The 13842-nt window shown below is 54.9% G+C and overlaps 2 protein-coding genes across 4 annotated transcripts in view; one reads left to right on the top strand and one right to left on the bottom strand.

Annotated features, from left to right (window-relative positions):
- The window catches only part of RTN3 (reticulon 3), a 54958-nt gene extending 50277 nt beyond the window's left edge, over positions 1 to 4681 (top strand). For 2 of the 3 annotated variants that reach the window (XM_012665464.1, XM_012665463.1), the window contains exons 6-8: positions 486 to 532; positions 1345 to 1403; positions 2533 to 2753. In XM_012665464.1, coding sequence (XP_012520918.1) covers positions 486 to 532; positions 1345 to 1403; positions 2533 to 2578 — 152 coding nt within the window. In that variant the 3' untranslated portion in view covers positions 2579 to 2753. Of the gene's footprint in view, positions 1 to 485; positions 533 to 1344; positions 1404 to 2532 lie in introns of all 3 variants that reach the window. The other variant, XM_012665462.1, reaches the window with a different exon arrangement.
- A 3348-nt stretch (positions 4682 to 8029) lies between these two features.
- Positions 8030 to 13213, bottom strand: LOC105827326 (chromosome unknown open reading frame, human C11orf95). Its single transcript, XM_012665410.1, has 5 exons — positions 13075 to 13213; positions 10456 to 10950; positions 9510 to 9896; positions 8684 to 9235; positions 8030 to 8484 (listed from the first exon to the last, which is right to left on the bottom strand). The coding sequence occupies exons 1-5, from the start codon at positions 13211 to 13213 to the stop codon at positions 8030 to 8032; spliced, it is 2028 nt and encodes a 675-aa protein (XP_012520864.1).
- Positions 13214 to 13842: the final 629 nt, after the last annotated feature.

Here is a 13842-nt window from a genome sequence, read left to right as displayed (position 1 = left end):
CTTGGGAGGCTGAGGCAGAAGGATTGCTTGAGCCCAGGAGTTTGAGGTTGCTGTGAGCTAGGCTGACGCCACGGCACTCACTCTAGCCTGGGCAACAAAAAGCGAGACTCTGTCTCAAAAAAAAAAGGAAGAAAAAAAAGAAATATCAAAACAGCTGGAAGTAATGGAGAGTTGTCTAGGTTTGGTTTAAATATGGGGATCTTACTCATAGAAACTATTTTTGTAATTTGGAAATTGCTATTTGTGGTGCAAAGAAGGTAGCCTATATACCTGGAGAGGGGTTTTTTTTGTTCGTTTCTACACAACCCTAAATTAGCTCTCTTTATCTAACTGTCCTTAATTGGGAGCTCTAGCCAGGATTTCTCATTTTGAGGAAGATCTGTTTTCTATGTATTTCATGAGGAAAAGTGTAGGAATTACTTTGAGTCTTGAGACTGTGCCATCTCACATTTACGCTTGCCATGTCCCACGATTCTGTCTTACAGCCGAACTGCTCATTTTCAGTGTCCCAATTGTTTATGAGAAGTACAAGGTAAGCATTTGTCTGTTCTGAATCAAATGTACCAGTTGATGTATGCCTAGTTTTAGTTCATTTTTGAGACCTTGAAAGTTCAGAGTAATCTTTTAATAACCAATCTCATTTTGTAAGTCAAGTGCCTGTAAGAAACTAGTAACAACGATTTCTTCCAAGGAGAGAAACTAGAATTCAGGACAGAGATGAGTCAGAAAGACGCTTAGTTTTTTCATACCTTGTGTGTCTTTTGAGTTTTTATCACGTGGATGCATTATCTATTCAGAAATAATAAGTTGGAAAAATGCTTAAATGCGTAAAAACTGTCTAAAAAGAAACTTAAATTGGTTATTAAGGAAATCCATTGGTTGTGAACAGATGTTTGTACTGTGGGATGATGTGTACCAAGTGTACTGGGTGCTGTGAGGTTTTTCTTTATGGATTGTCATCCATCAACAGACTTTTTGGATTTTTGCTATTAAATGATTAGTCTGACCCAGGGGCCATAACATATTTATGACTACAGAATACAGATTAGACACCATTTCTAGTATCAAGAAAACACTGTACTGCAATATCTCTAAGGAAAATACCTACCAAGTAAGACTGACTTCTGCAAAAGATGCATGATTTTTTCTTTAACAAAGTGGGGGACATTTATAGCATAATTTGAAGTCTAAAACCAGAAGTTTTTAAAATACTTTTAAAAACTGGGCATTATTTTCATTTTCTAGACTAGTCAATAATGTTTTTTAAAAAAATGATTAAACTAGACAAAGGAAAATTGTTAATCTTTGTGTTGCCACAACTGAGTCTACTTTCCTTCATTAAAGACCCAGATTGATCACTATGTTGGCATTGCCCGGGATCAGACCAAGTCAATTGTTGAAAAGTAAGTACATTTAGGGACCACATTTCATCATGATGTGTACTTTTTTTTCCCAGTTATCTTTAATCCCCTGCATAAAATGCTGATGCCAAAGAAAGTAATCTTCACCCCGATAATAACCTTGGTTAAGGCCAGGTGCAGTGGCCTTAACCCACTTGTAATCCCAGCACTTTGGGAGGCTGAGGTAGGAGGATTACTTGAGGCCAGGAGTTTGAGACCAGCCTGGGCAGCATAGCAAGATCCCCTCTTTACAGAAAAATAAATAAATAAAATAAAAATAAGAGGAAACTATGAATATAAATATCCAAACAGGTCTGGCTTGATGCCAGGGTCTTCACCTGCTTTTTATTTGCTTTTTTAGGTATACATTAGTGCTAAAACCAGGGGGACAGCTAGCAGAAATATGTATATGGTTGTTGTTTACTCCTGATTGGTGAAAGATGGTTGTAGCTCAGATTCAGACCTAATGTCTTGATTGCCAGTGTTAGCTGATGTGGTCACCTGCTGTGGATGTGACACTGTGGAGGGTAGCCTTGACAGTCACTTAGGGGAATGAACGACCATAGTGACAGGTAGCCTTAATTATTTCAGAACACCTTTGTCACTATAAAGGGCAGCTTTAATGTCCTGTGAAGGACTAGAAACTCTTGCTAGCTTCTGTGGTCATGAGAACCAGGAACTGATGACCCATGTCCTTTTAACATGTTTCCTTGACACTTCTGTTTCCTTTTGTGACACTAGTGGGTGATCTGGTATTCCTTTATCTGTACTTCTTAGAGCCAGAGAAATGGGCTTTTGCACTACAGGTTCGTAGAGCATAGTCAGCAAGCATCATGTCCAGACACCTCATTCTTCTCTGGAACCCCCAGTGAAGGACACAGGAGGTTTTGGCAGTGAAAGACGGCAGGCATGGTGGCGGGGTGGGGAATGGGCTGGGGGTCTTTGTGGATCCTGCAGGCTCATCCCAGGCTAGACTTGGCCCCTGCTTCTTTTTATCCATCCCTGTGAAAATGGGAGAATGTTTTCACATTGCTTAAGCAATGGCTTCTATTAAATAGCATCACTGTTAAAATAAAAACCTTGAGCAAATGCTTATGTTTTCATATTCATTTTTTTTCCCTTTCCTCAATAGGATCCAAGCAAAACTCCCTGGAATCGCCAAAAAAAAGGCAGAATAAGCATCTGGAAACCAGAAATGCAACAGTTACTAAAACACCATTTAATAGTTATAACATTGTACTTGTACTATGAAGGAACATGCTCAGTGTCAGCTTGAGCTTGCATTCCAAGCTTTTTTTTTTTAATTTGGTGTTTTCTCCCCTCCTTTCCCTTAACCCTCAGTATCAAGCACAAGAATCGCTGGACTTAAAAAAAACTTAGAACCCAAAATAATAAAGAAAGAATCAAATTCATAGGATAAGTCAATACCTTAATAGTGGTGGAGCTTTTACCTATAGCTTGAAAAGGGAAAGATTGGAGGTAAAAGAGAAAATAAAAGATAGAACACCATCTCTTAGGTCCTTCTATCGAACTTTCAGGACTAGTCTTACTCAGTTTCCCATTGTAGTTTTGCCCTTGTTTTTAAAGTTAAAAAATAATGATTAACTTATGAAGAAATTATTTGGGGACAGGAGTGTTTTTCTTTCCTTGGGTTTTTTGCAGCCCTTGGATCCCATCTTCCTGCCCCACAATGTGAGCAGCTACTCCTAATATTCCTCTTCTTCACTTAATGATATAACTTTCAACTCTGTGAATAACTTAGAGGTGACAGTGGTAATTCCTGATTCCCAGAATGCCATCTGATTAAAAAAGAATTGAAACAGAAGTCGGGTCGGAGAGGGAGTTCCAGGAGCACTGCGGTGGCCCTTACTCCACCTAGGGAAGGAAAGCTCCACCATTTGGGAAGGTGGTTTCTGTGTCTGTTCTCTTGGACACCAGTTCTGAGGATTAGTTTGAGGACTCATTCCCGAACGTGCTTTCCTCCCTCTCTTCTGTCCACCTCCCCTCGAGTTTAATAAATATGGTTGTACTTTTCTTATTATGAAATAAATGTCTGTAACTGCTGTACACTGCTGTAAACTTGTTAGAGAAAAAAATAATCTGCATGTGGGCTCCTCAGTTATTGAGTTATTGTAATCCTATCTCAGTCTGTGGGGGGGGGGCATTTTCAAGAAGTGAAGTACAGAAACATAAAAAGCCTTTATCTTGATCTTTTCCCTACAGCTTCCTTTTTCACATTCTGCATCTTTAGCCTGTGTTCATCATTTTAGCCTAAGGACCAAAGCCAGTCTGGCTTGAGAGATTGTGTGTGTCTGTGGTTAAAAGACCACAAATTAGTGTAGGAAAGTGTATTCTGTGGTTCTTTCGGAGTTTTAACTGCTTTGAGGCTAGCTTATGGGTGTGTGTTGTTTTGAAGCTTATTTCATTTTCAGTCCCATAAAACGTCCTACAAGCACCTCTGACATGGTCCAGGGTGCTCCTTTGGAGAGTGTTTTCCAAGAAGTTTTAGGTGAGGGTGACCAGGCAGGGCCAGATTGTGATGGGCTCTGTGTACAATTAAAAGGCAAGAGAACAACTCACACTGACATCAGGTGGAGGGCAGTTGGGAAGCTTTGATTCCCACTTGAGGTTAAGCTTCTTCCTCCCCTTCAACATGAAAATGTAGCAGACTTGAAAGAAAAGTCATTTGTGCGCTCATTCAGGTGTAACTCGGTCATGATCATCCAGAGGGACATGCACTGGTGAGTTTCAATAAGGGCCCAAGGTACTGCAGCTGTAGAAAGTAGTGGGAGGAAATTTGCTTTCCACTTTTTTTTTTTTTTTTTTTTTTTTGGAAAATTACTTAGGCATTTGGAGGGGTAAAAGGTACCCTTGCCTTACTCTATTTTATTTTCTTAGTCCCCTTTCCTTTTGAATATTGTTTAACTGATTCACTGTTGTAGTAGGAAATGCATTCTCCAGTGCCATCCTTTGCTCTCCCAGGAAGTCAATGCACTGATCGTCTTTTTGGGCTTCCCCTCCAAAGGACCTCTTTCTGCACTGGAAGCCTCCACGTCTAGCTCTTTTCTTTTGTTGCTGCTGTGTTTAAATAATTGAAGAGATCTTTGTGCCACGCAGGCAGGAATTTTTTTGTTTTGTTTTTAAGAAAAACCTATAGGTGAAACAATTACTAATGAAACTGTGTGCGTGTCTGTGCGTGCAACATAAAATACAGTAGCACCTAAGGAGCTTTAATCTTGGTTCCTGTAAAACTGCAAGTCGATGTGGTATTAATAAAAAAAGAACATGGCAACTGTGGTGTCATTCTGCTAACTTTATTCTTTATACACAGTTTCGGTAAAGTGAGGTCCAAACAAGGCTTCCACTCCCCCCATCCTCACTTCACTTTGGGGACTTTAAAAAGCAACTAATAGTTGATACTGGTAGGGATTCCCAAGATTGTAGAATTTCTGTAGTAGAGCACAGCTGTGCATTTGATTTCTGAAAGAAAATAAGACCCTCTAAGAGGTGACCTTAGCAGAAAGATGAGGAGTGGAAGGGGCCAGGAGAGTCTGTTGCCCCAGTTCACACCAGCCTGGGAATGTTCCTGCCTGCAACATGAAGCAGCCTATAAATCACACACAGCCACGATGCACTTAAATTGGGAGTTAGTCACCATGGAAAATGGGAACCAAATACATCAGGTCTTTGCTAAAAGAACTCAAGCAGTCATCTCTGATTAGCTCTTCCCCTAAACTAAGGCTGCTGTGACTCTTAAGCTGGCTTTTAAAATTTTATTCAACATACCTCTTAGGCTGAAATATTCTTTAAATGACTGATGCAAACTTCACAAATACGCATACAAATGTTCGAATAATGTCGCTAAGTAACATGGTATATAAATATGTATTCAGAGTAACATTTACATATTGGCCATAATAGCAAGCATACCATTAACAAAAAAAAAAAAAAATTCATGAAGAAACTTCACCTGTTCATGTCAGAATCGCAAGGCGAGGAGGCACACCTAGGGATGAGGACCAACTAACCCCCTGACCTCTAACCTGTGAGGCCATAGCTTCAGTCAAAGAAACACTACAGCAGCACTTCCCAGATCACCGGTGCTCAGAACTTCAGCTGCATCAGGGTCATGGGAGCACTTATCAGACTGGATGGGTGGTGGGGCCCAACAATTTACATTTCTAGCACATTCCTAAGGTGCAGCTGCTGGTCTGGGGGCCACACTTTGAGAACCACTGATGTGCTTGGCTGTCTCAGTGAAGACATCCACTCTGTCCTCCTAAGGCCTTTTCTTGCCTACAGATGGGGAAAAACCATTCCTAACCTGCTCTCTGCCCTGGCTTACCTGAACTTCGGCAGTGGGCTTGGGTGATTAAAATTGGCCGCCCCAATTTGCCTACTGTTTTTGAGCGGGCAGAGTAGAAAAAGAATACTCATTCTGGATCTGAAAACAATATGCGTGAAGGAAAGTAATAAATGGCAGTACCCAGCCTGGTGGCACCCAAAATCCCTGCTTTCAAGCTTTTAATACTGTCTCAAAGCTTCTGGAGGTCCAAACTCACTGGCATTCACTTTTCTGTCAACTGATAACCCATTCAGGGTCTTCCTGAATCCCTGGTGGCCTCAACAACAAAAACCGCAAAGCCAACAGTGTCCTGCTGGGGAGGCCTTGGGCCAGGCAGTCAGCCCCACTTCTGGAGTTCTCACTGGGGAGGGGAAGGCTCTTGCCTGCACCTTGCAGCCCAGGCCTACACCAAGAGCTGCCCTGCACAACTCAGCACACTCATCCCGACCAAGTGTGCAGTTCTTTGCCACCCCCAGGAGGCACACCTGCACCTTGATGGCCTGCACTGCCCAGCACATGTCAACCCTTCGCAGGCCTATCCGGGAAAGAAGTTTTAATAACTTACCAAAGATTGGGAGGTGGTGTAGTGCAAAGAACACTGAATTGGGAGTTGGTATTTGTGTTTTAGTTCTTGTTCTGTTCCCACCTGGCTGTGTGATAATTTCAGTTTCTGGGCTTCATTTTACCTATGGGGGATGGGGTGGTACTAGTGATCTCCAGGGTCCCTTCCAACTCTGACAATCTTGAATTATATAAAAATGCTATAAAATCCGTGGTATAAAATCCAACTCCCAAACAGGAAGAGTCAAGGGGACTGGGCCTGAGGCACTTGAACCCTGGGCTCTGGCCTGGGGGGCAGGGATGAGAAACGGGGCTTCCTGCTTTGCCCTGTGCTTTCCCACCCACTAAGGCAGCTGCTAGTCCCAGCTGCCAGGGTCCCTCCCCCTCCAGACCCAACCCTCAAGTCCCTCTCCCCCACTGACCTCCCCACCCTGATTTTCGACCGAGGGAACTGTGTCTGCAGTGGCCTTGCTTTGTGAAGACATCGGGCCCAGAGAAGAGGGCGGCCAAGTCACATTAGCACGGCCTGTTGGGGTCCCACCACCCAGCCTCTGCCCTCGCTCCTTCTTCCTTTAGGTCCTTCCTCCCCCACCTCACAGCTTATCTCTGACACACGCTTAATAAATAAGACATTTGCACATAGGGTAATAGGGTCAGCTCTTCCCGCCCCGCCCCCTTTCATATAAAAGCATTAAATACAGTTTCCAAATAAAATACAAAGAGCAAAAAAGGGCCGGATCTCAGGGCCAGCTGTTCTCCACAGGAGAATGAATCTACACATCCCTCTCGGACCTGCCTGGGAGATCGCGGGGCCCCTTCCCCACCTCGCAGGGCCTGGCGCTGCCGCGGGGAAGAGAAAGGAGGCCGAGGCCCGGCCCCGGGCCCTGGGGACTGAGAACGGGGGGTGCGTCCCCCACGGACAAAGGGGAACGGGGACGGGGCGGGAATAGAACGCCCCCGGCCGGGACCGCCAGTGCCCCGGGCTCGGACGGACCTGGCGCTGGACCAGAGCGCCCGACTCTGAGCGTAAGGGTAAGCGGAGGCCCTCAGGGCAGGAGGAGCGAAGGAAAAAAGTGCTAATTCCTTTCTGCGATCTCCGTCCGGGCAGGCGTGGCGGCGGCCCGGGGAGGCGGCGGGGCCGCGGGGTGCGCGGGCGTAGCTGGCCGGGCCAGGCGCGCTAGCTCGGCCCGGCGCCCGCCCCACCCGGCCCCGCCTCCCGCTGCCGGCCCCCGTCCGCAGCCCGGGCCTCCGAGAGGCCGAGAATACCAATTACGCAGGGCGGCCAGCAGCCCCGAGCCGGGAGCCTAGCCTGCCGGCGTGCAGGGCTGCAGGGGACCGGGCCCCCGGCCAGGGCGAGGGCCGGCGCGTCCTTTCCGCCTTCCCCACGCCCCTCCTTCGGCCTTAATACTGACTGCCGGCGTCCCCATGCCCGCCCGGCGAGGAGCGCTCGGTGCTACCGCGTGGAGGCCGCTTTGGCTTCTCCGAAAACGTGGGGCCCTGTGTGGGGAGGGCCGGGGCTCCGGGGCCCAGGGGCGAGCGCGCTTCGCGCAGCGCCCGGGCGACCAGGGGACTCCGCGGCACGGAGCAGAGGCGCCCGGTCTCCGCCCGGCCCGGCCAGCGGGGGGCGCGGCAGCGGCGGGGCCGCGGGAAGCTCTTGCATCCGGCCAGGGCTCCCGCCGAGGGCCGGGCCGCCTCCGCACGGCCCGCCGGGCCCGAGAGTCCGCTACGCCCGGCACACGGCGCCCGGCTTGAGGTCCGCGCCGCCGTCGCGCGGGGCCGGGGCGGGCGGCCCGAAGCCCTCGTGGCCGTAGCAGCGCAGCGCCGCCTCCTCGTAGGCCTCCAGGATGGTCTGGCGCTCCTCGGGCGTGAAGTCCATGGAGAAGGGGTGCACCTGCAGGATGTGCCGCTTGATGGTGCTCACCTTGAGCGTGGCCAGCGCGCCCCCGCACACCATGCACACCAGGCCGCGCCGGCTGCCGTCGTAGTCCATCAGGTACTCGCCCCGCCAGCGCGGCTGGTAGTTCCGTCGCTGCTCCCGGCTGCGGGGCGGCGGCGGCGGGGGAGGCGGCGGCGGCGGCAGCGGCAACACGAGTCCCCCCGGCTCCTGGCTGTCCTCGTCATCCTCCTCTTCCTCGGCGGGCCGCTCCAACAGAGCCCCAGGGGAGAGCGGGACGTCGCCTGAAAGGGACAAAGGGCGGCGCTGGAGCTGGTGGGGGTAAACAGGCCGGGACCTGCGTCCCGCCTCCACGACCCCGCCCCCTCTGCCCCGTACCCCCACTCTCCCTTCTACCCAGGCAGCACCCAACCCTCTCCCCCTGCCTGGCTGGGAGCCCTGCCCGCTCTCCCTCTCCACCTGCTCTGGCCCGCACCAGCTCACCCCACCACTCCTCCTCTGGCTCCGCCTCGTCCCCTCCCCCCTCCTCGGAGGCCGCAGCTGTGCTGGGGGCGGCAGGGCCCCGGGGGGAATCGGGGCCGGGCAGCCCCAGGGCCAGCAGGTGGGCGGCCTTCTCGCTCCACTCCTGGGCGATGAGGGCCTTGACCGGCCCGCTGAGGCGGGTGGAGCCCGGGTGGCGCTGGCGGATGTGCCGCTTGATGGTGCTCATCTTGAGCGAGGCCAGCGAGCCCCCGCACACCATGCACACCAGGCCGCGCCGGCCGCCGTCCAGCTTCATGAGGTACTCCAGCCGCCAACGCTCCTGGTAGTGGCGGCGGTGGTCGCGGCCCCGTGGCGACCCGCCCGGGACCCCCACCCTCTCTCCCTCGCCCTCCTCCAGCTCCTCCTCCTCCTCTGCCGGCCCGGGCCTCTCAGGGACCCAGCCAGCCTCTTCCTTTACGTCTGGGGGGCTGAGATCCTGAGAGGAGGGGGCTCCAGCAGCGGGGGCCGAGTCCCGGCTCTTTCTGGTCAGGTCCTGGGGGATGAGGTCATCGTCTGTTGGGGAAGGGGTGAGGGAGAAGGGCTCAGCCCGCTGGCTGGGGTGCCCTTACCCACGCAGAGGGGTCCATCCTTGCTCCTCACCCCAGCACCAAGCTAGAGGCCCTGGCGCACGTGCGTGCGTGCTGTGTGTGTGTGTGTGTGTAGGGGGTGGGGGTGAGTTCCTGGCCTTCAGCCCTCAGCTAGAGGTTCCTGCCTCCCAGTTTTGGCCACAGACCCCACTGTGCAGCCCTAATATGAGAGGGGTCTCAGCCTGGGATGGGCCTCGCACCTGCTGGGGACTGGGTGAGCTCAGACAGCGCCGCAGGCTGGCCACCCCAGGCCTGCAGCAGGGCACTGCGCTGGGGGCCGCTGAGCCCCAGAGAGCTCGGGTGCACCTCCAGCACGTGGGCACGGATGTCGTCCAGGTGCAGGCTGGGCAGTGCCCGGCCACAGGCCATGCACACCAGCCGGTTCCCCCGCGGGTCATAGTCCATGAGACACTCGGCCCGGAACCAGTTCTGCAGGGACTCCTTCAGCCTCCTCTCCAGGCGTCGGGCCCCCAGCCCCCTGCTGCCCCCGGCCCTCCGGGAAGCTGAGAGGCGCAGACGCCGAGCCCGGGGTGCCACTGGGCCCCCTCGCCGCTGGCGCCGGCAGCCCCCACCAGCCGGGGCTTTGCCTGAAAGGGTTGGAGGGAAGGAACTGAGACGCCGGCCCTCTCAAGAACCCCCCACCACGGCCAGATCCACCACAAGCCTCTCCCTTGCTGGGTTCTCAGACTCTGAGGCCCCAGGCCTAACCTCTGCCCTTCTCTTCCTCTCCCCTCACTCCTTGCCTGCAGCTCCCTACATCCCTTTGCACACACTAACCCCATCCACTCCTCCCCCAGAACCAGAATCTGACCTCTGCCCCGACTTGTCAGCTGCACCTTTCCAGCCCCCTCCCGGGCCTTCACCGACCCAGCCTGGCCTCCCCACTCCTGGCCCTTCCCTGGCCTGTCCCCCAACCTCCACTCTCCTTGATCCTCCACAGACCGCAGAATGTCAATGCTACCAGGGACACTGGAGGTCCCCCACCCCACTGTCCTCCCAAACTATTGTACAATAAGGGCAATGAACAGACCCCACCCAGAGAAGGAGCAGTAACCTGCTCCAGAAGACCAGCTAGATGGCAGAGAAGCTGTCCCCATCAGGCCCCACTGACCACCTGGGCCCCTGCCTTTCCATAACCTGCATTACCTGGGCCCTTGGGTGGGCAAGCTGGGAGGCTGGCCCCCTCGTCCTCCTCCTCTTCTTCCTCCTCCTCCTCCTCCTCAGCCCCCTGGACCCCCAGGCCCTCAGCCTCTCCACAGGCCCCCAGCCCCAGGTGGGCATCCCAGCTGTTGCTGATGACTTCTTTCTCCCGAGGACTCCAATGCAGGGAGTAGGGGTGCTTTTGGCGGATGTGCCGCTTGATGGTGCTGAGCTTGAGGGTGGCCAGGGAGCTGCCGCAGACCATGCACACCATGCCGTGCCTCGCAGGGTTGAAGTCCATCAGGTACTCCAGCCGCCAGTGGTCGTGGTAGTAGCGCCGGTGATCACGGCCAGGGATGCGGCTTTTTCCAGGTCTCGAGGCCCGGGCCTCACAGTGGTCTGAGTATTTCCTGCCTGAAGATGCTGGTCCCCTGGCCCTAGAGGGCAGGGGGGTACTCCCCCAGGACCCCAAGGCACCCCCTTCCAGCTGAAGATCTTGCCCTGAAGAAGGGGAAAGGGAAACAGTTTTCAATCTCTGATTTCCAGGGAAAGAAGTCAGGGCTTTGATTTTGAAGCCTGAGAAAGGGAGGTGGGGGTGGGGGTGTTCAGGGGTAGGAAAAGGGATGTAGGAGAAGCAGGGAGTCAAAACATTGGCCCTTTACGAAGAGCAAGGACCCTTTAAGAGAGGTTCAAGAACAAAAGGATGCAGGGCACTGTGTGTACTAGCGCTGACTTTTTAAAAAATAAGGTGAGAGCCAAAGAGGCAGCCAGCTCTGTAAGGTGCCCTTTTTGGATGAGAGCTGTAGGGATAAAGCCAGGAGAGCAGCAGCAGTCGGAGCGGATCAGGCAGGGGGCCGAGAGGAACAAAGGGGGCATCTGTCTGCATCCAGGGCTGCACACAGGACCCACCCGCCTGGGGCCCCGGCCAGGGGGGCCGCACCCAGATGTCTTCTCCCTTTCTCCAGTAATGCCTCAAACACAGCCTCCTGAGAGTGCTGTTTTAGGGATGGGCTGAGCACTGTCAGCATGCTCCCCCACCGGAGGGATCCCCAAGACAAAGCTGTCAACACCTCCAGGGAAAGCAGTTTTTTAGACCTGGACTTCCCCAGAGTCTGGGGGAGCCAATGACCCTGAAAGCGGATGGCAGGAGGGCCACCAGAGTGGCTACTGATGACACTGCAGCAGGGAGTGGCCACCACCCACTGGAGCCCATTAAGTCTTTCTGGGGATTTATTTTTTGCTCTGGCAGGGTGCCGGCTGCTGCCCAGCAATCAGAAGGGCGGCACTGAAGAGGCCCCACTAACCCAGTGGCGTTCCCTTTGCCAAACAGACACCCAGGGCAGTCCCCTGCCCTCCGTGCAGTTCTGACTCTTTTTTATTTAGAAAATGGTCTCCTCCTGGGCACAGAGGCTGTATGGGCGGGTTCTGGTCATTCTCCCAGTGGAGAATCCCAGGGTTAGAGAAACAAAAGACAGGATCAGAAAGGGCTCCAGTCACCATTGGGGGGGGGGGGTTTGTTTTAGTTTTTAGTTTAAGTAGATCCATAGAATCTACTGGCTTCAGAAGCATAGATATGCGTTCGAGTACTGGCGTCACTGTTAACTTCTCTGTGACCTCTGATAGGTCATGTCCGCCCGGTGGGCCTGAGCTTCTTTGTCTGCAAAGACGCTGGATAGCTAGCTGGTCTCTAAGCATCCTTCCAGCGCCCGAGCCAGGCTAGTCTAAGGTGGCTTGGCCCTTTAAGAGCTGAAAAAGGGGGAGGAGCTGAGGTTCTTTAAAAACAAAAGGGGTTGGGGAGTTTCTGGGAGGGGAGGGAAAGGAAGGGGAGCCCAGAGATTAGGGCAGAGTCTCCCAAGCCTGGACGGGAACCTTCCCGGGTCTGAAGGCGTTGACCCTGCGGCAGGGAAACAGACTCCCAGAGCGAACGAGGATGGTTCCGCTACAGCTGACAAATCAGGACAAAAAAAAAAATTTCCAGAAAAGAAGAGAAGAGATAACGCCCGGGCAGGAGGGGTTGTCTCCCTTTGTGGGCGAACCCAGTCCTCTAAAAACTGCCCGCGGTGGGGAAAGGCGATGGGCCCCGAGGCGCAAGCTGTGCACTTTCCTAGGGAGAACGTGGGGAAGGAAAAGGGTGCACGTCTCTCTAACAAGGCCACAGCCGAGCGCGGCAGCCGGTTCAAATACCGGAGTTCCGAGCCCAGCAGAGCAGAGCTAAGCCCAGGGGACCCAGGGTCTGGGCAGACTTTTAAGAGACAGCGGGATAAGGGAGACCACCTGGGAGTCTGAAAGAGCAAGGGGCGGGGGCTGCAGGTCACCAGCCCAGAGCCCCGCGGCGCCTCGCCCCTTGGGGCCCCTCTGGCCTGGCCCCCAAGGCGGGGCGCCGCAGGCTGCCGCGCGGCCCTTTAAGGGGTAGGGGAGCCGCCCGAGCCCCTCGGGCCGACCCCGGGAGCTGGGCGGGGGGCTCTCCCGCTGTCCCTGTAGCCGCGATCCGCGCCCACCAGGTGGCGCCCCCGGCCGCCCTGCCCGCGTCCCCCCCTTTGTTCGGCGGCGGAGAGGGGCCCCGAGCTGCAGCCCTCCCCTCCCCCACACCGGGGCCCCCGCCGGGCCGCCGGCCCCAGCTCTTACCGCCTTCGTCCTCGTCGGGCTCCGCGCCGCCGCTCGATACGGCGGGCGGCAGCCGTCTGCCTCTTGCCGAGGCCACTGTTGGCCCGGGGCCGCCCCTGCCGCCGCCGCTCCGGCTCCGGTGGTCCCCGCCGGGCTCCATGCGCTGCTGCGGAGCGGGGCCCCGGGGCGGCGGGGCGCGGGGCCGCGGAGCCGGCGGCGGCTCGCGCGGGGCGCTCGGTGCGCGGGGCCCCGGGGCGCGGGGCGCATGCACGGGGCGGCCGGCCGCACGGACGGCAGGCTGCTTGCTCGGCGGCGCGGGCTGGACCAGGGTGGGGATTCCTGTCTGGGGCCCCTGGGGCTCCTTTAAGGGCTCCTGGGTAAATTTAAAGGGGCCGCGCGCTATTTCCTACTGCCAGCTCGCGGGGGGCTGGGGGGAGAGGCGGGAGGCGACGAGCCCAGCCGAGGCTCAGCAGCCGGCGCCCGCTCCGGACTCTCGGAGCGCGGACCTCGCCACCCTCGCGGGCCTGCACCGCCGCCTCCGGGGCTCCGGTCCCGGCACCCGAAGGGTCACCGAGGTGGCGAGGGGCGCCCGCGTCCGCCGCGACGCGCTTCCACTCAGACTCCGCTCGCAGCCACCGCCCCCTCGGGGCATCGCAGCGCCGGGCTCCCCGCACCGGCGCAGGCAGGGGAGCGCCTGATGGGGAGGCCGGGGTCCCTGCCCCGGGCTGCCTCCTCCCGTGCGAGCAGGGAGCGAGCTCCGCGCGGGCCCCAGAGCGGACGCTACTGGCA

This window comes from Propithecus coquereli, unplaced genomic scaffold (genome assembly GCF_000956105.1).
Source record: "Propithecus coquereli isolate 6110/MARCELLA unplaced genomic scaffold, Pcoq_1.0 Scaffold120, whole genome shotgun sequence".
In the NCBI taxonomy this organism is placed as follows: domain Eukaryota; kingdom Metazoa; phylum Chordata; class Mammalia; order Primates; family Indriidae; genus Propithecus; species Propithecus coquereli.
This window is presented reverse-complemented; position numbering and strand designations above follow the sequence as displayed.